This window comes from Dermochelys coriacea, chromosome 10 (genome assembly GCF_009764565.3).
Source record: "Dermochelys coriacea isolate rDerCor1 chromosome 10, rDerCor1.pri.v4, whole genome shotgun sequence".
Lineage (NCBI taxonomy): Eukaryota > Metazoa > Chordata > Testudines > Dermochelyidae > Dermochelys > Dermochelys coriacea.
The window spans coordinates 20645410-20669092 of NC_050077.1; the positions used below are offsets into that span (position 1 = coordinate 20645410).

General features: G+C 38.8%; 1 protein-coding gene across 1 annotated transcript in view; it reads left to right on the plus strand.

Moving 5' to 3' along the window:
* Positions 1-23683, plus strand: part of SNX29 (sorting nexin 29) — a 477394-nt gene that overhangs the window by 136824 nt on the left and 316887 nt on the right. Inside the window, 1 exon segment of the mRNA XM_043494140.1 lies at positions 10252-10334. Within this exon segment, the coding sequence (XP_043350075.1) occupies positions 10252-10334 (83 nt within the window).

Consider the following 23683-nt stretch of genomic DNA (forward strand, 5'->3'; position numbering starts at 1 on the left):
GAAAGACAGTCCTGGAGGATAAGGGGTTAGAGAGTAGCTGCCTTTTGGTATGTCTACACTAGTGATTATATGCGTCAGTGTGCATGACCATACTCCCCCTATTCTCTGCACCTAAACCCCAGAAGGAAGTAGAGGGGCGAGTGAGCTAGCATGCCTGAGAAGTGTGGGTAAGTACATGCCTCATCTGTGGCATGGTCTCGTATCTGTGTTAGTTTGCACATGGATGAGGGTAAGGGACATGTACCAGGTCTCAAATTTCAATAGTGCTCTACCCCATTCCCACAACGCACTGAACCTTTTCTTCCTGGCCCTTTCCCAATTCATAAAGGTCCCTGTCCCTCCATTTTCAGTGACAGTAGCAAGTTGCACTGACCATATCAGAACAGCTTTCCTCTGCACTCTTTACAGATCAATACAGGTGAAAATGGATCCTGCTCCAAGAGCAGCTGCTTGGCCCCTGTCCCACACCTGCGTGCTGGTCAGTGTGTGTTGGAGTTCACCGTCCTCCACCATTTCTCTTGGAGTGACAGAAACATTCACCTGTACTGGGAATTTTACAAAGGCTGGAGCAGGTGGGGATTCAGCAGACTCTGGCCCAGCGCTGGGAGTTCATCAAGCGCTTGAGTCTCATGTACAGGAAGGCCAAACCTCAAACAATCATGCTGGGAGGGCTTGTCATACATGTCCCTTCTATGAGGAGCTGTCACGGCCTCCAAGTACAGACCCAGAGGTGGCTCATGATTTCCATCTCAGCCCTCCTGGCCTCATTGCCTGATGGATGCTGATGAGGGCAAGGAAGCAGGAGGGACCTCAGAAGACCTGGAGGATGAGGAGCATACGATTCTGTACCTTTACTTGGAGAAGCTGATTGAGCAAGCCTTCCCAACAAACCTGAGGAGGACCCTGAGCAGTGGCAGGAACCAGAACCTGAGACTGATAAGTTGCAGTGGACCCGCACCCTCACTGCAAATGTCCCCTCTTGCTCTGGTGCGGAATTCCTGATTGAGGGCTTTGAAGTACTGTGCACTGACTTTTCCTCCCTAGACCACATACCATGTTTTGCTATGTCTCTAAACTGTTTGAATTGCAGTGCTGAAAGCATGCCATTGTCATGTCCTAACCAAACTCCTCCAACTTTCCCCTCCATCCAGCCCCTGCTCTGCTCTATCCCAAAATGGTCCCCAAGCTAGTCACAGTTATAGATCAATGATTTTATTGATGTCTGATTAACAACTATTATGCATTTGGCTAAAGATATTTCTTAAGAACAGACTATTAAGGAAAAAAATCATTGTGCCCCTGTAACACACAGTCAGGTGTGAACTGGGGGAAGGGGTGGGTTAGAAGGGTCCCAGTTGGGGATAGGACAGTTGTAGAAGACTCACAGTTGCAATTCTGAAGTTAGTAACGGCTGTCTTTTGTCCCTTAGAAGAGTACACAGTTCAGTGCTTCGTACAAACAAGAGCCATGTGGACTTATGGGGTGGGGTAGGATGGGAAGTGGAGCGGTGTGGGGTTAGGTCCAGGAAGGTAACAGAACACAGATGTAGAACACTTTGGTTGTCTGAGGAAAAGTTAGTCACATCAGTCCTTTGCCCCTTGGAAGATTACAAAATTTTTACCATCCCTGTCCCTGATAGTCTCTCTTGACATGGAGTCATGCTGTACAGGCTGGGGGAAATGGGAATGGGAGAAGCATCCAGCTTGGCAATTGAATAAACACAGTGCCGTGCCCCTTTTCAGCAGAGAGGTGAGTGGTTTATTGTGCTGAGCTGAATCATAGAATTATAGAATATCAGGGTTGGAAGGGACCTCAGGAGGTCATCTAGTCCAACCCCCTGCTCGAAGCAGGACCAATCCCCAACTAAATCATCCCAGCCAGGGCTTTGTCAAGCCTGACCTTAAAAACTTCTAAGGAAGGAGATTCCACCACCTCCCTAGGTAATGCATTCCAGTGTTTCACAACCCTCCTAGTGAAAAAGCTTTTCCTAATATCCAACCTAAACCTCCCCCACTGCAACTTGAGACCATTATTCCTTGTTCTGTCATCTGCTACCACTGAGAACAGTCTAGATCCATCCTCTTTGGAACCCCCTTTCAGGTAGTTGAAAGCAGCTATCAAATCCCCCTCATTCTTCTCTTCTGCAGACTAAACAATCCCAGTTCCCTCAGCCTCTCCTCAAAAGTCATGTGTTCCAGTCCCCTAATCATTTTTGTTGCCCTCCGCTGGACTCTTTCCAATTTTTCCACATCCTTCTTGTAGTGTGGAGCCCAAAACTGGACACAGTACTCCAGATGAGGCCTCACCAATGTCGAATAGAGGGGAATGATCATGTCCCTCGATCTGCTGGCAATGCCCCTGCTTATACATCCCAAAATGCCGTTAGCTTTCTTGGCAACAAGGGCACATTGTTGATTCATACCCAGCTTCTCTTCCACTGTAACCCCTAGGTCCTTTTCTGCAAAACTGCTGCCGAGCCATTCGGTCCCTAGTCTGTAGCGGTGCATGGGATTCTTCCGTCCTAAGTGCAGGATTCTGCACTTGTCCTTGTTGAACCTCATCAGATTTCTTTTGGCCAAATCCTCTAATTTGTCGAGGGCCTTCTGTATCCTATCCCTACCCTCCAGCATATCTGCTTCTCCTCCCAGTTTAGTGTCATCTGCAAACTTGCTGAGGGTGCAATCCACACCATCCTCCAGATCATTAATGAAGATATTGAACAAAAACGAAACTTTAGGGCACTACATAAAGTTGCGGTGTGTCTTTATTTCCCTGTCCATTTCACTGTTATGTAGGCACAAGGACAGGATTTTCTGGTGATGCCGGAGTGGATCGGATGAGCAGTGTTCGTGGTTTGCATTTCTGTTTGCACAGAAACTCTGTATGTTAGCTGAGAATATAGACAATTCAACTGGAAATTGACTGCCAGTCCTTTAAGCATATTTAGACAAATTTCTGGTATAGCAGAAACTCTAGCTGAGTCCTGAGATTCAACAACCGTGCAAATCTGCTTGTTCAACCTTCATAGCTGACCAAACCCCTCCCTTAAGCAATATGTAAAGGGGTGAACATTAGCAGAAACATCTCTCTGGAATAGATTGCTGGATCTCTTTCACAAGACTGGAAGACTTCTCTTTTCCATTTTGATACCTTGAAAAGTGCCATGTTCTTTAAAGATTTACCAACATCTGGAGAAAAAATTGCAAACTGGCAACATAGGCCCTGGAAGGCACTGCTCCTCTCCCCTCCCCATGAGACACTATGAACATTTTAAATTTTTGAAAACATTAGTATGTGTTTTACCACTAGAAGCTTCTGCTTCTTCCTCATGGGCTGCAAAAGTTGTCTGAAAACCAAGGATAGTCAAACAGTCACATTCCTAGAATGCTGAAAAGTATCAGAATTGTGGCCTTCTACAGCAAAGTTGTGTTATGTGGGAGGATTTCTCAGCTTCTTCCAAAGGAAAAAAAATATTATGCTACTTTTGTCTTTGAATTGGCAGGACCTTTGGTACCTAAGAGGGAAACCCTTTGGCAAGGAGGGTTGCAGCAGAACTCCAGAGACATCAGAGGCAGATGGAGAAGGACCCTGGAAAAGCTGTTCATAGAGATAGATAGGAGAAATCAGGAGCAGTTTGAATTCCTCAGGGTACAGCAGGGGCAGGCTCTTTAGCAGGAGTCGCTGCTAATGAGCTGGTTCATGGAGCAGGAGGCCAAAGGGAATGGGAGCATTCGCTACTGGAGAGGCTTATTGAACCAGTGCTAAATGAGTTTGGGGTCTGCCAGCTGCCAAGGCTACTGAGTCAGTTCTTGAACAGCAATTGCCTCCTGCTCCTCCAGCTGCCACCCTGATTAATTTTGCATTACTTGTATCGTCATTATTATTGGCGTAGCTTATCTAAATTTGATTGTTTCAGTGTATTACAATTTTGGAACCTTAGCTATTCAGAGCTGACATGTAATGTAGGCGAGGAATTGCATTTGATTTGTAGAAATTTCTGTTTTGTATAGAGTATTATATGTATATAATGAATTAAAAGGCCAGGTACATTAAACTAAGTGCAGTCATATTAAGAATAATTTCAGTAGTAGCGTTTGCAAAATTTTGACACGTTTATATTGCCAAAATGCATAAAGATGGAGTAGTTCTGGGTTTTTTTGAGTAATTTGAAGCAGTGTTTCCTCAAGTACTAGATCGTCTAAGATAAAATGGGGTTAGAGATAATTCAGCTTCAGAATTACTGCAGAAATAGAGATTTTTAACTACTGGAAGACTTGCATTCATTGCTTTCTTGATGATGCTTCTTCCCATGTAGTTTTAAGGAAAGGCAATATGAACAGTATTAACAGTTGTTAAGGTAGTATGGGTCTGTGTGTCATTAATAGTTATTGTAAAAATAGAATGTCTGTCTTCAGCAAAGCAATATTTTATATATGTGTTCGAATGAATTTCTTACCATAACCATTCCTTTAAAACAATGAAGAGGCTTGACACTGCTGTTTAAAATTAATGCCCTATTTAAGCTTTATTAGATATGTTTCATTTTATAGTCTTGGAAACAATGATTCTCACATTAGTAATGGGGATCTAGTGCTACTGCAGGCACCACCCTTGCAGCTCTGTGACAAACGTGACCTCCGTGACAAACTCACAGCCTTAATTATGTGCTACAGGCAGAGAATAGAAGGAACCAAGGTGCACCAATGCCCAAGACCCCTCTAATGGCAGGAAATTAAGTGAGATACAGTAGAACCTCAAAGTTACGAACACCTGAGTTAGGAACTGATCAGTCAACCACATACCCAAGAACTCTTACTGCAGTGGTTCTCAAACTTTTGTATTGGTGATCCCTTTCACACAGCCTCTGAGTGCAACCCCCTCTTTATAAATTAAAAACACTTTTTTTATGTTTAACACTATTATAAATGTTGGAGGCAAAGTGGGGCTTGGGGCTGGAGGCTGACAACTCGTGACCCTCACGTAATAACCTCGTGACTCCCTGAGGGTCATGACCCCTAGTTTGAGAACCACTGTCTTACTGGGTGGCTGTTTCAGAACCTTCTTCTGATTTCCAGCTTGAATTTGTTCATGGCCAGTTTATACCCATTTGTTCCTGTGGCAACATTGTCCTTTAACATAAATAGCTTTTCCTCCTCCCTGGTGTTTACCTCCGATGTTTCTCAGCCTTCCTTTTGCTAATTTAAACAAGCCACATTATTCAGTCATATTTCATAAAATAGGCCCTCTATTCCCCTGGTCATCTTAGTAGGTCTTTTCTACATCTGTTCCAATTTAAATTACTCTTTCTTGAACATGAGTGAGGAGAATTATACACAGTATTCCAAGTGAGGTTTGCACCTGTGACTTGAATTAATAATGTCTCTATCACTGTTGGAAGTGCCTCACATGATACATCCTATGATTGCCTTTGCATTTTTTTGCAGAAGCATCACATTTGCTGCTCATAGTCATCCTGTGGTCGACCCACATGCTTAGATCTTAGATTCCTTTGTTGCTTCCAACTGATGAACCCCAGCTTATAGCAGAAATTCTTGTTGTTAAACCCTAAGTTCATGACCTTGCATTTTGACCCATTACATTTCATCCCGTTTCTGTTATTCCAGTCTTCAAGGCCATCCAGTTCTTCCTCTATAATATTCGAATCCTCCTCTGTATTATTGAATCCTCCCAACTTTGTATCAGCAAATTTCTTTAACACACTCCTACTGTCTGTGTCTAGGTCATTAATAAAAATATTAAATAAGATTGGTCCCAAAACTAGTCCTGGAGGAACTCCACTAGAAATCTCCTAGTCCAAAAGTTCACCTTTGAGCACAGCCTGTTGTCATCTTCCTTTTACCAAGTTTCTGTTTTTTCTTGGATTGCTGTTGGAATTTTAATATTTACTTTGCAATGTGCAATGTGTTCTGTTCTTTTGCCTGTAATGCATTATAGTCCACTAGTGCTTCATGACCGTTCATGACATATTTTTACTTTATTTTCAAAGCTATACTGTTAGAAAGGCTGAAATTCCCTAGTCAAGAAAGTCTGTAATTGTTTGATTTGCCTTGGGGAAAATTTACACAGGAAAAAGCTAACTATATTATTTAATTATAAAATCTTGTGAAGCTACAATATTATCTATGCCAGTGAAATTAGCTTTGAAAAGCATGTTTTGATAAAAGGTTAATAACCACTGAATTTTTGAAATACAAAATGTTCACATTTGTTAAAACTTTGAAGTACATTTATATTTTTTGTTGTGGAATACAGTTGCAAAACTATTGACAACCATCTCCTACTACTTGAATCAATTTCAGACTGAATATTAGTTTGACAAAAATCCCCCTTGCCTTTAGAGATGTATAAAAGCTGTCACTCTTTATATTGAAATGTAGGTTTATGCTACATTTGTCTAACCATCCTACTAAAGAAAAGAGTTTGGAAAAAGAATCTGTTTTGTCAAAAGCAAACTTTGTCATATTGTCTACACAAAAATGGGCAATTGTGTGTAATTTTGAAAAGAACGCCTTCTCACCCCCAAAATTAGTCACCTGGCTAGTTTGTTTATATGTTGCATACTCAAATAAAAGACTATACGCGGGAGTGAGGGGGGTTGAATTAAGGTTGCATGAAGAGTCTTAGATCGGTCATTTCCTAACTTTTTTTGCATGATTCCCTTATCAATTTTAGTATTTTTTAAGCATAATTTTTATGTGTAATTTCCTGGGGTTTTAAAAAAGCAAACTGAAAAAAACAGAATTTCTATCATTCGGCATCATATTGACATCTAGATGGGTCAGCAGCAGGGTTGTAACCTTTCGATCCACAGCATAGACCTCTGGCAGTTGAGCTAACAGACTGATAGCAATAGTATCTTGTTGTCCTCTGTGGGCCAGACATTGGAGGGAGATGAGAGGCACACTTTGCTAGTGGGTTTCACAGTTATTTACTGACTGCAGAGGAATACTTGAGAATCTTGGGTTCTGGAGGAGAGCGTGCTTTAGTGGGAACAGACTTTTCTGCCCGTTTGTTCCACGTTCCTGACGTGTTCCTGTCTTCTCCAACCTAACCTTATTCCAGTCCTGTCTCTTGCCCTTTGCCCACCCCAAACCCCACTCCTTGTCCCACTCAGCCAATCTGTCCCTTCCCCACACTCCTAGCTCCTTTTCTGCTCCCTGTCTCTTCCCTCCCAGTTCCAGTCAAAGTTCCCTCAAGCCTGATCTAACACATTGAAGTCAGTGGAAAGACAATTTCAGTGAGTGTTAAATCAGGCGCCAAAGTGCTTTAGATATATCAAATATATATCAAAATCCTTAGATAAAAAGAGCTATAGAAATTCACACAACACAGGAATGGGTGCTGTGTTAGAATTTAGGTTGTTGCTGCTGGTATTATAAAATAAATGTTCAGGACTAATAAATAATATTAGGCCAATTGATTTACAAAGAGACACATTTGAAAATGAGATGTGAACTGAACTATGGTAGCTTGCTTTGAAATTGTCTTAAATGTGAAATCTTATGCGATTTAACCACGTTTGTGAAGTGAATGCATACTTTGTTGGGGTTTTTTTGAGAGTCGTTTGATGCAATAATATAATTTCAGTATTTTAAAATAGAAATAGTATTAATTCAAAACTGAATATAGTTAGGTCTGCACTGTTAATGACAAATGTTTACTCTCTAATTTGGTATAAAATATAATATTTCCGAAGAATGAGTTACTTAATCCTGTTATCATTTAGAACATGAAATTAAACAATATTTCTGTGTTTTCTTATTCTAAATCTCACCTCTTTCCTTTCCATCTGAAGAAAAAAAGACTTGTTTTTGTAGCTAACATATTTAGGAAATTAAAAATATCCTAAAACTTTCAAGGACTTTATTAAAATGTCATAGTTAAGTAATGAATAGTTCCTTCTCCATGGGATTTAGCAAACTCCTATTAAGGGACTGAATTAAACTGAGGTTGCATTGATCAGATATCTGACTTGACAACTGTGTGGCCTTTAAATAAAGAATATAGCAGCAGCCTAATTTGCCAATAAATTCCTCAGAGTTCTGATCTCTTTAATGTTCTATATTGTCATTTTTATATAGTAATAATTTCTTAAGATAGTCCCCAGGGAAAGCCCTCCCTGTGTTTTAACAGTGCGTGTTTAAATTACTGCAGCTGAAGTATGGATTGCTTGATGGCAGCACAATTGTGACAAAAAAAGTATGACTTTCTCAATATTTTTATTAGATTGTGTCATAGAAACTCGAGGCTACAGTTAAAAATTCTATTGTTACTATTCTAGGCTGAACTTGATTGGGAATCTAGCAGAATAATTGGATTTACTTTCAGACTCAAATGCAGTATTTGATGCTGCAATTGTGGGATTGCAGAATGATTGGAAATTGAAAACCTTTTCCTCCAGGAAAGTGGAACCAGAAATGAACTTCTGTTGAGTCCAGATTAATGGTGAGAAAGTAAGAGCGCGCTTGCTTTTGCTGTGGAGACTTAAGTCTGCTTGCTGTGTGGTACAGGATTAAGTGCAATTGCTGGCACCTAATTTCATGCTATTGACAATATTTAAAATAATTCAAGTAGTGTGTTTCTGTATAGTTTTCATAGCCCTATATCAACTCTAAAAGTGTTAGTTTCAAATTCATCCTATTTCCATTGGCATTGCATAATTAGATTGAAATTAGCCATTTAAAAAAGGTTAATTTAATATTGCATTCTCTCATTAATATTCCCTTTCCTCATGTTGCATGACAAATAATTAAGAGTTCAACATAATTTAGTATTGACTCTTTTGACGGTATCTTTTGGTGGCATAGTGCTATTAGCTGGAATGCACTTTGCGGTCCTTTATGTTTTGAGTGGGGTGGAGGAGGATCTTGAGGGGCAGCACTCCTATAGAAGATAGATACCCTACTGTAGGGACCAGAGAGGACTATCTACTGGGATAGTTGTAGCTCTTTAAAGTTTTTTGGACTGCCTTTTTTGGATTGCTATTTGGACTGCTTCTTGCCTCTGAGGCATTGCATACTTTCCCCCCTAACCAGTCTAGCTGCCAAATGTACAATTTAGCATGCTTCCTCTAAGGGAGAATGTACTTTCAAGGCTTTTCACCTGGTATATCTATTTTAGAAAAGCAATCTTTCTAAACAGTTGAATCTGCATCTCCATTTCTACTTTTCTGTGGCAGACTGTTCTGCATGGCCTCACATTATAAATCTGTAGTTTGAGAGAGTGACAAGTGTCTACTATACTGAAAAAAGCCTCTTGTTTTGAGGGAACTATTGGGAAGCCAAGTCTCTTCTTGTTACAGGCAGAGTTTACTTCCAAACCACTTGCAAAACATTTGCAGTATGAAGTGCTTTTTATGCCATGTTGAGTGAGATTATTTAGAAGCTTTATTACATAAGGGTTTTCTGTATTCACTTCCTTGACAAAGTTAAATTCTGTTTTTTCTGTATAAATGCTTCTATTGAATTAATGAGATTGAATGAACTCAAAGGGGTGGCTGATTTATATCTTTGTTTGAAATTCAAGCTGTTACAATCCTTTTCTATTTCAGACCTTAACTAAAGCTTTTAGTGTCATTAGTGGCAGCAAAATAGTGGGACATTTAAATATTTGCTTCTCTCAGATTACATTCTGAATATTGTTTTTTACAAAGTGGGCTGTCAGTCTCTTTCACTAGTACAGTCAGTTTCAAGTTCTGAATTAATTATTTATTTGTTCAGCAGTAAATACTTGCACCATAGGAAAAAATAGAATAAAATAACTCGTATGTAATGTGAACCACTGCTGCATTTCTTTGTTTATAGTCCACCCTCAATTGTTAACCAGCTATACTTCTGGCATGCAAGCCACAGTCAGATCTATGATGATGGTGGATATGTAGTTAGAGATGCCTAATATAGACAGAAAGTAATGTAGAAGCTGTGGGTTATAAATTATTTAATAGATTGAATTGATTGGCCTATATTTCACTTGGCCACACATTCCCCTCATGCTGGAAAACTAGTTTTCCTATAGCAGTGTTACTGATGTATATGTTAGATACTACCTTTGTGGTAATTCTCTTTACAGGTTACTGCTTTTAGTTTTGAAGATAGAACATAGTAATATTTATGAATGTTGATTTTTATCATTTGTTTCATGTGTGTAATGTACTGTACTAATGTAATGTAATGTACATAAACTAAGTTCATGTAATGTACTAATATTTTTCTCTTACTGTTGTACCTGCAGGGAGAATGAAGTGCTGAAAGTACAACTCAAGAAGTATGTAGGAGCTGTCCAGATGCTGAAAAGAGAAGGTCAAACAGCAGAAGGTAAGGAGAAAATGAGGAGAGAAATCTGCACTGGGAAGACACATAGCAAATACCATTCCATCATTATTGTCAGAAAGATTGCTGTCCACTAGTGAAGAATATATTGATTATGAGACATCGTAGAAAATATTTTTGAAAAAAAAAAAGGCAGCCATGTGTTAGTATGAAATGTTTTGGCTAATAATAATATAGAAAGAGACGAGCTGTTACAGTTGTTTGAGCATTTTAGATAACTAAAGTTTTTATGTTTTGCTAAGTTGGTGAAGTACACAATCCCCAGAGCCCAAGATCAGGTGTCTTTTTTGTTCCATTATTATTTATACTACTGTAGTGCCCAAAGCATGCTAGGTGGTGTTTAGACTTATAGGAAGACACAGTCCTCTTGAGAGGTGACAGTTAACTACATCTCTGTCTAAAGTGGTCATCATTTCTACAGCTGAGTTAAGTACTGTCTGAAAATGCTTTTTGTTTAATGCTTATTTGTGACTTTGTGCTGTAGAAAATGAAAAACTAACTTGTACATCTAAAAAAGTTTAAGAGAGCACCTTGGAGAGTGCTTCAGCTGCAAGTCCAGAGCAAAAGGACAGTGCTTAAGGCACTCAATTTCCTTTTTTGTCAGGGACTGTCTTTGTTATATTGTTATCGGGCATAGTACAAAAGAGTCTAGGTTCAGGATGAGAACTCCTAAACTCTAATAATAATGAGGAAGAAATCCTTAAGTGGCGTCTCCCAATCTGGGAGATGCTGCAAGGCATCCTCACTACAAGAATAGGTGTAGGTTACTTCTCCTTGACAAGACAATTTTTCTCCATTAACAATATAGATAAAAATATTGTCTTTCACTTTTCAAGCAGAGGAGCGTCAAGGTCTCTACAAAGTTTTAGAATTATATTTGTATATAAGGTGATGGCACACTTTTGAGGTATGTTTATATGAACTTATGCCCATTATGTTGACGGAGGAATGGTTGTAAAGAAAGATGATTGGCTAGATTGCTGATGATGATTCAACTTGGGAGTAGAGAGTAAGTGTTTTCTATTTCAGATATTTGGGAAGTGCTCATAGTACTATGCTGTAGACCATTTAAATATCTAAATAATTGCCAAACTAGGGAATATTTTTTAGTAGACAAAAAATTTATGATACAGTAGAACATTGACATTTACATACACTAATCTTATGAGTGACCAGTTAAATGAACCATTTTTTCCTAAAATTGATGCCAGTGAAGAACACATTGACATCCTTTCACATTCTGATGCCTTCAATGCACTGAACATCATCTTGAAGAACAAGACAGTGATGCAGTGCATCATACTGTCACGTATGCATCATGCCTACTGTAATTTTGAGATATTCAATATTACAGATTTTTGTTTTGTTTTATGAACTCCTCAGTCCCCAGTTGGTGCCTATAATAAGGACTCTACTGTCGTTAGAATGGGGCAGATTTCCTCTCCAGCAAGCTAAAATGTTTTAAGCTTTGTTTCTCTGATGTTATCAGTGTTCAGTAAGAACCCATTTTATTTTGAATTAAGCAAATTGTGACTAATGAGGAGATCAGGGTGTTTTTAAACGTTGTGTAGGTTTTGTTTCCAGTCATCCTCCTTCTAGTGGCACACACAATTCCTCAGTCTATTTGGCCCTGGATAGAATGTGGGTGAGATCGTTGTGGGAGTCAGCATTTATCTCTTTATAATGGGTAGGCAACCTATGGCACACGTGCCAAAGGCGGCACGCGAACTGATTTTCAGTGGCACTCACACTGCCTGGGTCCTGGCCACCGGTCCGGAGGGCTCTGCATTTTAATTTAATTTTAAATGAAGCTTCTTAAACATTTTAAAAACCTTATTTACTTTACATACAACAATAGTTTAATTATGTATTATAGACTTATAGAAAGAGATCTTCTAAAAACCTTAAAATGTATTACTGGCATGTGAAACCTTAAATTAGAGTGAATAGATGAAGACTCAGCACATCACTTCTGAAAGGTTGCTGACCCATGCTTTATAATATCCTTAAAAATGTGTGAGAGTGCCAGTACTAGATCTAACTTGCATTAAGAGTAATTAAGCTCAGAAGTGTGGCTTTGATGAAAGGTTTAATAGTAAGGTAAAATGGATACCTAGAAGACTACACTTTTGTTGGTAAAGTAGATTCATCCTCCAGTATATCTGCTGTGCTTACACCTTTAAATAACTCATAGAGGTTGATTGTGAAGCTTCTCCCATTTTTCACATGTATATCATATTATTCTATAAAGGGACATTTGGAGAAGCTGAGATTTGTTTGATTTTTTGAGTTTCCTGTGTGGAACTGAAAATTAGATTCCTTTGCAGTATAGTATAAGACTGGGAAAAAAATGTCTGGCTTTTTTAATTGAAACTTTTTTTTATTGGAGAATTAAAGTAGCAGGGAAAAAATTCTTGACAGGCAGTAAAAACCTTTTCAGTGCTTTTTTAAGTACTTAAAATATGGAAGTATTTTCCATGGACATACACAACTTGAATCCTTACATTTTGAGTCTTTCCTGGCATCCTTTGTGAATGAAAGAATTTGATTACTCTTGTAGTGAAATTCTTTAAATCAATATTGTGGTGAAGTGTTTTGCAGATGTCAAAGTCTGACCTTACTGGAAAAGAGGTAAATGTACAGCTACTAGGGCAGTCAATCAATCACAGTTAACTCAAAACAAATTAACTCAATTAAAAAAATTAATCATGATTAGTCAGTTTTAATTGCACTGTTAAACAATGATAGAATATCAATTTAAATTTCTTATAAATATTTTTGGATGTTTTTCTACATTTTCAAATATATTGATTTCAATTGCAACTCAGAATACAAAGTGTACTGTGCTCACTTTATATTATTTTTATTACAAATATTTGCACTGTAAAAAAGATAAAAAGAAATAGTATTTTTTCAGTTCACCTTATACAAGTATGGTAGTGCCACTTACAAAGGTAAAATTTCTTTTACATACCTGCACTCAAAAACAAAATAATCTAAAACTTTAGAGCCTACACATCCACTTAGTCCTATTTTCTTGTTCAGCCAGTTGCTAAGTCAGACAAGTTTACAAGAGATAATGCTGCCCACTACCTATTTACAATGTCACTTGGAAGTGAGAACAAGCATTGGCATGGCACTGTTGTGCTTGGCGTAGCAAGATAGTTACATGCCAGATGTGCTAATCATTCGTGTGCCCCTTCATGCTTCAACCTGTAGATTGCATCTTTTATCTTTTTTTACAGTGCAAATATTGGTAATAAAAATAATATAAAGTGAGCACTCTACACATTGTATTCTGCATTGTAATTGAAATCAATATTTTTAAAAATGTAGAAAACATCCAAAAATATTTATTATAAATTTAAATGGATATTCTGTTATTTAACAGTGTGATTAAAACTGCAGTTAATCATGATTAATTTTTTTAATCATTTGACAGCCCTAACAACTATATTCATTCTAAGCTAGGCATTACTTGAAAAATGATCAAATGAAATGGAAGATCCTGTATTTATTAAACAGTCTACGAATAAAATCTGTTCGTGTTGTGGTTATTGGTTGAAATATTATAATAACCTGTTTCAGAAGTATTTTCCCATAATTATTTCAGGAAAGTGAGTCAGAAAAAATCCTATTCTAATGTTTCTAATTCACAGTATCCATGTGAATAATTGATAGATAGTGCTTCTATAAAGTTTGGTAAGGCTAGATGTGCATTTAAGGTGTTCTGTGAATCAACCGGTAAACTATGGACAATGCTTACAGTTTTGGTAACCTCTTAGCATACATTTCTTCTTTGAGTAGTGTCCCTATGGGTGCTCCCCTTAAGGTATGTCTGCATCCTTGCTCTTCTGATTGGAGATCTTTGGTAGCAGTGTCTGTTCGGCCTAGGCATGCTCTTTCCCTCCCTTGTGTTGTGCCTCCAGGCTAATTAGCATTGTGTGGGCGAGCCACCTTTAATTCGTTTTTAACTGCTCCTGGCTAGAGATAAAGCAATTAGTACTCTGATTCCAACACTATCTTTGGCTCCACTGTGTTATCATCCATAACAGACTTGACTCTGAAGCCCCAACCTCCCATTGGGGATACTGCTCGGGGAGTCACCTACAATGGAGCACCCAGGGGGATGCTACTCGAAGAAGAGGAAGTTCACCTTGTTCAGTAACTGTTGTCTTTGAGATGTGTGTCCCTATGTGTGCTCTACAACCCACCCTCGTCCCCTCTACCTCAGAGTTCTCAATGGAGTCTTTGCAGTAGAAACTGAGGGTGATTTGCCCATGCAATGCTAATTAGCCTCGAGGCACAAGACGAGGGAGGGAAAGAGTATATGTGGGCCGAATGGATGGATACTGCTACCAAAGATCTCTGATCAGAACCGCAGGGATGTAGATGCAATCATAGGGGGACACATCTCAAAGACCATCGTTACTACATAAGGTGAGTAACTTCCTTTTCTCCTTTGTAATTTTTCTGGTGGTTCCACTGAGAAGTTAGGCCACATTCCCAGTGTTTGTGACCTGAATGTGCATCACTAAGGAAAATATTGTTTAGATATTAGCCTTAAATTATGATATGACTGAAATAACTTGGCTAGAAAATAGTAGGCCCTGAAGCTCATGCTTCATAGCTTCAGCTAGTCTCCTGTAGGGGGTCAAGAATGGATTTCCTCTCCTCTCCTGCCTCCAATGTATTCTGGGGTTTTTTGGTCTCCTTCATCTTAAGCATCAGAGAGGGCCACAGCTAGAGATGGGACACTGGATAGGATGGGCCAGTGCTGTGAGGTGGCACTGAGAATTCTCTCTCTCCTGTGCTTAGCTGGCTGGTTCTTGCTCACATGCTCAGGGGCTAACTGATCACCATATGTGGGGTTGAGAAGGAATTCCCCCAAGGTCAGATTGTCAGTTACCTTGTTTTTTGGTGGTTGTTGTTTTTTGTCTTATTCTGCAGCATGGAGTATAGGTCACTTGCCAGGATTCTCTGGGTATATCTCACTTAATCAGTTCCCTACCATTGCAAGGGCCTTGGTACACCTCAGTTCCTCCTTTCCTCTGCTTCTGGCACATAATAGTTTAGTCTCTGGAGGGCTGTAATACCTGGTCTAATTTTGGTTATTGGATTTAGTGTGTGGGTGCTGGGTGGTGGTAGTGTAATATATGTAGATGATCTGATGGTCTCTTTTTGCCTTAAACTCTATAACTCTAAAGCTTGACAATGTACTTATGATGTATTTGTAGCAGTTTCTTAAAGGTGGAGTATATGTGTAGAAACAGTGGGTTTTTTTTTTAAAAAAGTGTTTTCGTCACAGCTATTGCTGATCAAATACTACCCTCTATTCTCTTTCATCATTGGATTGAGGAATACTGTGAAGTTGAGAGCTTGGGGTACAGGACAGGAGAGGTCTTAAATCTTTTTAAAGCAAAATAATTGCTATAGGGAGGTAGTAAATTGCAGCTGCAGTGGTAAATGACAAAAAAAAGTTTGAAAAGTTAACTCGTATAATGCAAATCACGGGGACAGAAATATGTCCTCCTTCCCAAGTGACTAGACCACAGTTCTATTTGTTAGCATCAAGAGTTGTTGCTGTAATTCAATCTCTTGCAGCTCTACGCCATGCAGAAGAAATCTTTGCCCTTGTAGAGGCTAAGCAGAATTCTGGCACTGAGTTATCGCACCTATCCTTTGATCCCACATTCGGTAGTTTTTTTTTTTAAAGGCATTCGCTGAAACCAGTATGCCACCAATGACATATTAAAACTTTGGCAAAAAAGTACTTGCACTGTTGCAACTCTTTCACCTGTTTTAAGGCACTTTTAAATATGGGCTTAAACCATAGCATACCTAAAAAGTTGGTACATGTTCTCTATTAGTGTTAATTGACACAGCCTCATTGCTATCAATGAATGGAAGAATGAAAACCAGTAGCTTAGCTGCAGGTCAAAAATGTTTTGTCCAGTCCACACTGACCAGCAAAAGCTTGTTACCCAAAACTATTTTCAAGACCCAACCTCTAAAGTTGTTTCAGGAGAGACGATGCCTACAACAGGCACCTAGGATGGTAATAAAAGATGTATTTTCTACAGCAATATCTCTGTGAATATATTCAGCAATATCTCCTGACTTGAAAGAAAATGTGCCCAGTTGTGAAGGTGGGGAATGTTTTATTTGATTGTCTGCTCTGAATATCTTGTTATGAAACAAGAAATTTTCTGAGGTCCTCTTGGCCACCTTCACCGTTTTGAAAGAATTGTGCTCTGGACTGTGCAGTTCATTCAACTGTATGTTTTCTGGTTAAACTTACCTCATTTTGGGACTAAAATAGTAAGATTTTACAGATACTAATGCTTACTAGTGCTCTGTAATACCATGATGTAATATTGAACATCTTAAACCAGAGTGAGGTTAATGATCAGTTGAACAGAAGCAACATAGATTCATAGATACTAAGGTCAGAAGGGACCATTCTGATCATCTAGTCCGACCTCCTGCACAGCGCAGGCCACAGAATCTCACCCACCCACTCCTATGAAAAACCTCACCCATGTCTGAGCTATTGAAGTCCTTAAATCATGGTTCAAAGACTTCAAGGAGCAGAGAAGCCTCCCTCAAGTCAACCATGCCCCATGCTACAGAGGAAGGCGAAAAACCTCCAGGGCCTCTTCCAATCTTCCCTGGAGGAAAATTCCTTCCCGACCCCAAATATGGCAATCAGCTAAACCCTGAGCATATGGGCAAGATTCACTAGCCAGATACCCAGGAAAGAATTTTCTATAGTAACTCAGATCCCAAAACGAGTAATACCATTTTTGGCCCCATTGATGCTCGAGGCTTTTCTCTCACCTCTCTCCTTAGTCCCGATCTGTGACAATGGTGGTGATGGGGAGTGGCTGTACTAGCTGCCCCACCAAGCTCTAAGGTCAGTGTAAACAACCTATTTGGAAAGTGATTTGTTTGTATAATAGAAATGTATGCATTATCAAGAAGTGCAACAATCGCTTATAATTTGAAGTGAAAGGCCCCTTTTCCATATGGAATTATTTTCCCTTTACGGAAAGTATCTTAACCTGAGGGGGAGAAACCTTGTTAGGTGATGGGTATTGTAATTTTCCTATGCTTTGTTAATGGGCATGGTATAGATGGCTCAAGCTATGTAATTTGATATCTCACTTTCACTGACTAAATCTCATTTACCAGAATTTTATAATAATTTATTTAAAGGTCTTCTAACTTCTGGTTGTGGGAATATAGTGTCACAGCCACATTCCCTGGCAGTGGAAGAGCTTGATCTTCCAGTTCATGCTTCACAGAAGTGTGCGTATAAAACACCATTATCTTAAATCCTGTCAAAATTATTGCTTATCTATTTCATGACAGTCAATCTATTGTTCCTTATACAGAATAGTCAACTAGAAAGTTTTGCTGTAATATTTACACATCACCTATTGCAGTGTGGAACCTATTAATAATTCATTTAATCTTTGGAACTGTAAATAATATAGTACATGTCATTGCAAAAAATTCCAGTTTCTTAAAGTAATTGTTTTGGTTAATTTTACACTTCAGAGCCAAATTCAAGATCTATTTGATTCCTGGATACAGACAGGTTTGGACAATTGCGTTACTGCCAAAACAGCTGTATTCTGACTTGAGCGAAGTCCCATGAGGCACTCCGTGTACCAGGCAAAATGGGGGGCAGAGGAGGGAACAAGTTCTGCTAAAATGCTCTGACCGCGTTACTTGATGTCTGTTTAGACTTCTGATTATCTTTCTTCTGTAGAAAGCTGGAATGAGACCATTGTCCATTTAACATTGCTGTTGAATCATGAAGCTATTACACAAAATTTTATATATTTTTCAAGGAGTTATTCTGATATTTCAGCCTTTTTCTTAAATTTGCCTCCCATTTTGGGGTTGACACCATTTTAAAGATGTAACTCAGAATTGATCTTTGACAGAGAGAGACTTTAGTGTGAAACAGTAAATTCTAAGACCAAAATGACTGAAGTTGAAGGTATTTTTCCTCCTACATGCTGTTAGTAAATGGAATTCTTCAAGAGGTGTATTGTTTAAATGTGTTCACAACCCACCCTTCTTTCCCCACTGCTGTTGAGTCTAATAACCTGGACTTGCAGGATCTAAGGGTTGATTAGGCTCCAGCTTAGCCCCCTTTATACCTTCAAGGAGGGGAGAAGATAGAGGTCATCAAGAGCAAGTGTGACCAATTGATATTGCTGGCTAAAGCATTCTACTCTCCAGGGCACGCACCTCAGAAGTGGAACAAATGTAAACAACACATCTTGAAGAATTCCAGGTTAAAGATAACTTTCCTTTCTGTGTTTTTTAAATTAATTTATATTCTTTTGTTTTAGAGATTACCTATCCCAAGCCCCTTTTGTGATTTTGGAGAATGAAGTTCACAGAACAAAAACAATATGAGCAGCAGTAGCTCTTGTTCCCCATTTCTGAAAGAACCAGCTCTAAGGATGAAAAGATAGTTTAGTCTCTGTGCCCATTATCCCTGGTGGCTCTTCTGACCCTGCCAAAGGGTACCAGTTAGTTTTGCAGTTTGAACAGTTGTCCACAAGGATCTGGATTGAGACCTATCACTGAGATGATTTTATGTGTGAGTACATCACCGAACTGTCATTAAATAGTAGCAGCTTTTGATCATTACTGTCCTGTGTTGAACTGTAGGATGAAAATTTCATTTCTAAAATCTGCCAATTAACGTGAGATTGGACCATATCATTTTTTTTGCGGGGTAGGGAGTGTAAGTAATTCAGCATCTCTGGTGCACACTGTACTACTACTATCTCTGAGATAAATATTTAACCTAATAGACTTTGTATGAAAACTAAGATTTACATTTCCCTTGCAGAAGTGATTCAACCTTCTTACTGCTGCTCTGAAAGATTAATTATTATACCTGTATGAAGTTCAAAAACCATATTCTTCCATAAAAAGGGAATGTTGTTTGCAATTATATACAATTTTTATTTCTGACATTATTTGAATGTAATGATTCATATTAAGAATTATTCATGAAAACGATCTTTTAAGCATCTTATAATAGCAGAAATTATCCTTCATTAGATACTGACAGTTTCTGTGATGAGTGTAATTATGAAAAAAAAAAACCGCAGAAAAAAGCTAGCCTGTGTTAAAATTACGCAAATTAGTGAGTGATAAGAATAGAAACTGTGTAGGATGGTCAAATTTTATAGGAGAAAATGGGGGTGGGGAACAGTAGCAACATTTCTAAAAATAAATAATTTTGTGTTGTACATTTGTAAGTGTATTTCCTCAATCTATGCCAAGTTTCCCATAATTGTCATCAGTAATACTCAAAATAAATTTTAGCTACATGCATTGTTCACAATAATTTTCCCTACATACTAGGTTGTATATATACTATTCTTACAAAATAAGTGTTTTTTGTTAGCTGTCATTGATTATTTATGTAAGGATCTTTGTAGTAATACAGATCTGATTCAGGAAGGTACTTTAAGTAGGTAACTTTATACATATAAATAGTCCTGGAAGTCAGTGGGACTACTCAAGCGCTTAAAGGTACGACTATGATATAGATCATAATCCTCAGTCTACATGTGAAGTTCACCTGTGGTATTTTCCTTCATGGTCACAAGACTTCACACCATCCATTCTTTCTAGAAATGGGTTTTCCATGTAATGAGCTTATTCCATGGGGTTGAGGAAGGAGAGTCATGTTGGAAACAGGTGAAAACTGGTGAACTCTAGGATGAACAAAACTCATAGTATAATCTGCAACTTCATCACTTTAGCATTGGGTTGTGGCAGCCATTTTTTAGAGATCTTCCAAAGGCTACTGTGCCAGTTATGTGAGAGGGGGTCAGGAGTCCCAGAACTCACAAATACAAGAATGGCTGTGGAATGTGCTTGTTGTGGATATATTAAAATGTTTTTCCAGCAGTGGAGTTGTAGTGTGGTGATATGACCAAACCTAGAGATCTAAACTTGTCTAATGTAAATAGGCCAGTGAGTCTGCAGAAAGACGGAAACAATAGCTCCAAGGAGCAAGAGCTCAGTGTTGCGGTAACTCTGAAGCCTAATGATTTAAATGTCAATACTAAGTATTTTATGGCTGCTCATTTTAGTAGAAACACTGAGGTATTCTAGAATTGTAGATGGACTTCGGAATTGTAAGTGAAATTTAGTAAGAATATCTTTTTTTTTTTTTTTTTTTTTTTTACTGTCTTTTCCCTGGAGTCACAGTATTGTGGCAAGATCTTCATTGCTAATTCTTATATATGTGTTCTGTGTATAAATTAGAGGTCATTCTCCAATGTTGTCAAGTCAGCTTCTTTTAAAAGGACTAAAATTCACTTAAAATAAAACAGAGACGTAGAAATGGGTTCTGCAGGTTTCTGGGAAGGTAAAAGTATATCTCAAGTAATTTTTTTATATTCAGTTTCCTTAGGCTATGATATAGCAAAGAATAAACATGCTTTTTCAGAAAAATATGATTATAATATGGATTATTAAAACCCATTTGTATTGCTTAGTAAGCATTCTAGCAATTGGATATAGTTAAATTAAACCGTTTATAGTTTCTGTGCCTAGAATTATAAGGTTATAATGTGTTTCTGGATGAGATTTGGGAAGGTGAGCTGTCAGGTTGCTATTTATTATTCCAGAACCATAGAAAAAAGAGTTGAGTAACAAACAGACTTGGTTAATTCATGTGTCTCTTTAGGTTAAGTAGTAGTTACTCTCACAGCATGAGTATATAATTGATTTGTTTATTTGTAACCTTAATTCTTTAATTTGAATAAAAATAGAATTTGCAGTCTGCATCAGGCAAGCTAAGCTTTAATACATTTTTAGAGTTTTTGCATCTGTGAGAATGTATGCTACTGTCCCGCCTTCAGCCTCTCTGGCCTCCACACAGACCCTCAGACTGGTGGGACAGTGGTCACGTGGATTGGGTTTGCTGAAGATTTCCTTGAATGAATGTCAGGGGCTCCTGATGCTCATTAATCAGTCATAACCTTGTGAATAACAGTTCCAAAGATTGTTCCTGTAATGAATACTCATATTTTCAGTGAGTGGGGGAACTGTCTCAGTCTCCCATTCTGGGTCTGTCCACACTATGAGCTCGGGGTGTGATTCTTAGCTTGTGTACACATATTCATGCTAGCTCTCATCTGAGGTTGCACACTAAAAATAGTAGTACTGCAGGAGCATGGGCAGTGGTGGCACAGCCCTGACTATGTACCCACAGGGTTCAGGGCGAGTTTGTCCTTGGGGGAACTAGCCTGTTCCGTTGCTTTATGTGCTACCGTGGCTACACTACTATTTTTAATGTGCTAGTTTAGATGAGAGCTAATGTGAGTGTATGTACATGAGCTAGGAATCATACCCCCAGCTCCAAGTGTAAAATGTAGCCTTAGGATGAGTTGAGGGGGGAGAACCTCAATGACCTTTTTCTCCCCCCTCAGCTCATGTATTGAGCTGTTTAGGGCAGTGCAGTAGGTGGTAGGGGGTTTACGTCTCCTGGAATTGTGGGATTCAGATGTGGCTGGTACAGAGAGACTTTATGGCAGCCTATTTGGATTGTATCTCACTGATGGCTCTAACCATCTCAAGGGAAGGAGCATAGCTTGGTGGAAGCCACACATTTAGGGCTGGCTGTATAGCTGTTTTCACCTTGGGATGGGCCAGATGGTACAAAGTGGCCCACAGTTAGACTGAGAGACTACAGCCGCCTTTTGCCACAAAGCTTGTATTCATTTGCCTCTGTCACTGGTTTATATTGTTGATGTTCATTTATTTAAAGAAGTTGCTGTGGCCTTTGTGCCATAATATCACTACCTTGAGAGCTGCCTTTTTTTTGAATCTCCTTGGCACTATTCAGTGTTTACTGAGTTCTTTACTCCCAAATTGATTTTATATTCCCACTCATTTTATAATAATCTTTATAATGTACCTGGGAGTGACACAAAGTTTAGTTTTAGTTACTTTTGTAGTAGAAAGAAGTTGGAAAAACTTCTGTCTTTGGGGACATGCAAAGATACATACTCGTATATTTGCAGCTGGTAGGTAAAAGAAATATAGGACACAATATATGTGCCTTGCTCCTCCAAGACTTATGGAATTCACACCTTGTAAGACACTCAGCGAGACATGGACTAGGGCAGGGGTGGCCAACCTGAGCCTGAGAAGGAGCCAGAATTTAACACTGTATGTTGCCAAAAAGCCACAGTAATATGTCAGCAGCCCCCCCATCAGCTCCCCCATCCCACTCCCAGCACCTCGCAATCAGCTGTTTCTTGGCATGCAGGAGGCTTGGGGGGGAGGGAGGAGTGAGGGCATGGCAGGCTCAGGGGAGGGCGCGGGAAGGGGTGGAGTGGGGGCAGGGCCTGTGACAGAGCTGGGGTTGAGCAGTGAGTACCCCCCAGCACATTGGAAAGTTGGCGCCTATAGCTCCAGCCCTGGAGTCGGTGCCTATACAAGGAGCCGCATATTAACTTCTGAAGAGAAGCATGTGGCTCCACAGCCACAGGTTGGCCACCCCTGGACTAGACTATGGTTCTGATTAGGGCTGTCGATTAATCACAGTTAACTCACATGATTAACTCAAAAAAATTAATCACAATTAAAAAAATGAATTGCCATTAATCACACAGTTAAACAATAGAACACCAATTGAAATGTCTGAAATGTTTTTGCATGTTTTTCTACATTTTCAAATATATTGATTTCTATTATAACACAGAATACAAAGTGTACAATGATCATTTTAGATTGCAAATATATGCACTTTAAAATGATAAACAAAAGAAATAGTTTGAGTGGTAGCCGTGTTAGTCTGTATCAGCAAAAACAATGAGGAGTCCTTGAGGCACCTTAGAGACTAACAAATTTAGTGCATTTGATGAAGTGGGTTCCAGCCCACGAATTTGTTGAATTTGTTAGTGTCAAAAGAAATAGTATTTTTCAGTTCGCCTCATACAAGTACTGTGTTGCAGTCTCTTTATCACAAAAGTGCAACTTACAAATGTAGATTTTTTTTGTTACATAACTGCACTCAAAAACAAAATAGTGTAAAAGTTTAGAGCCTACAAGTTCACTCAGTCCTATTGATTGTTCAGGTAATCGCTAAGACAATCAAGTTTGTTTACATTTACAGGAGATAATTATGCCTTCTTCTTATTTACAATGTCACCTGAAAGTGAGAACAGGTGTTCGCATGGCACTTTTGTAGTTGGCATTGCAAGGTATTTATGTGCCAGATATGCTAAACATTCGTATGGCCCATCATGCTTCAGCCACCATTCCAGAGAACATGCTTC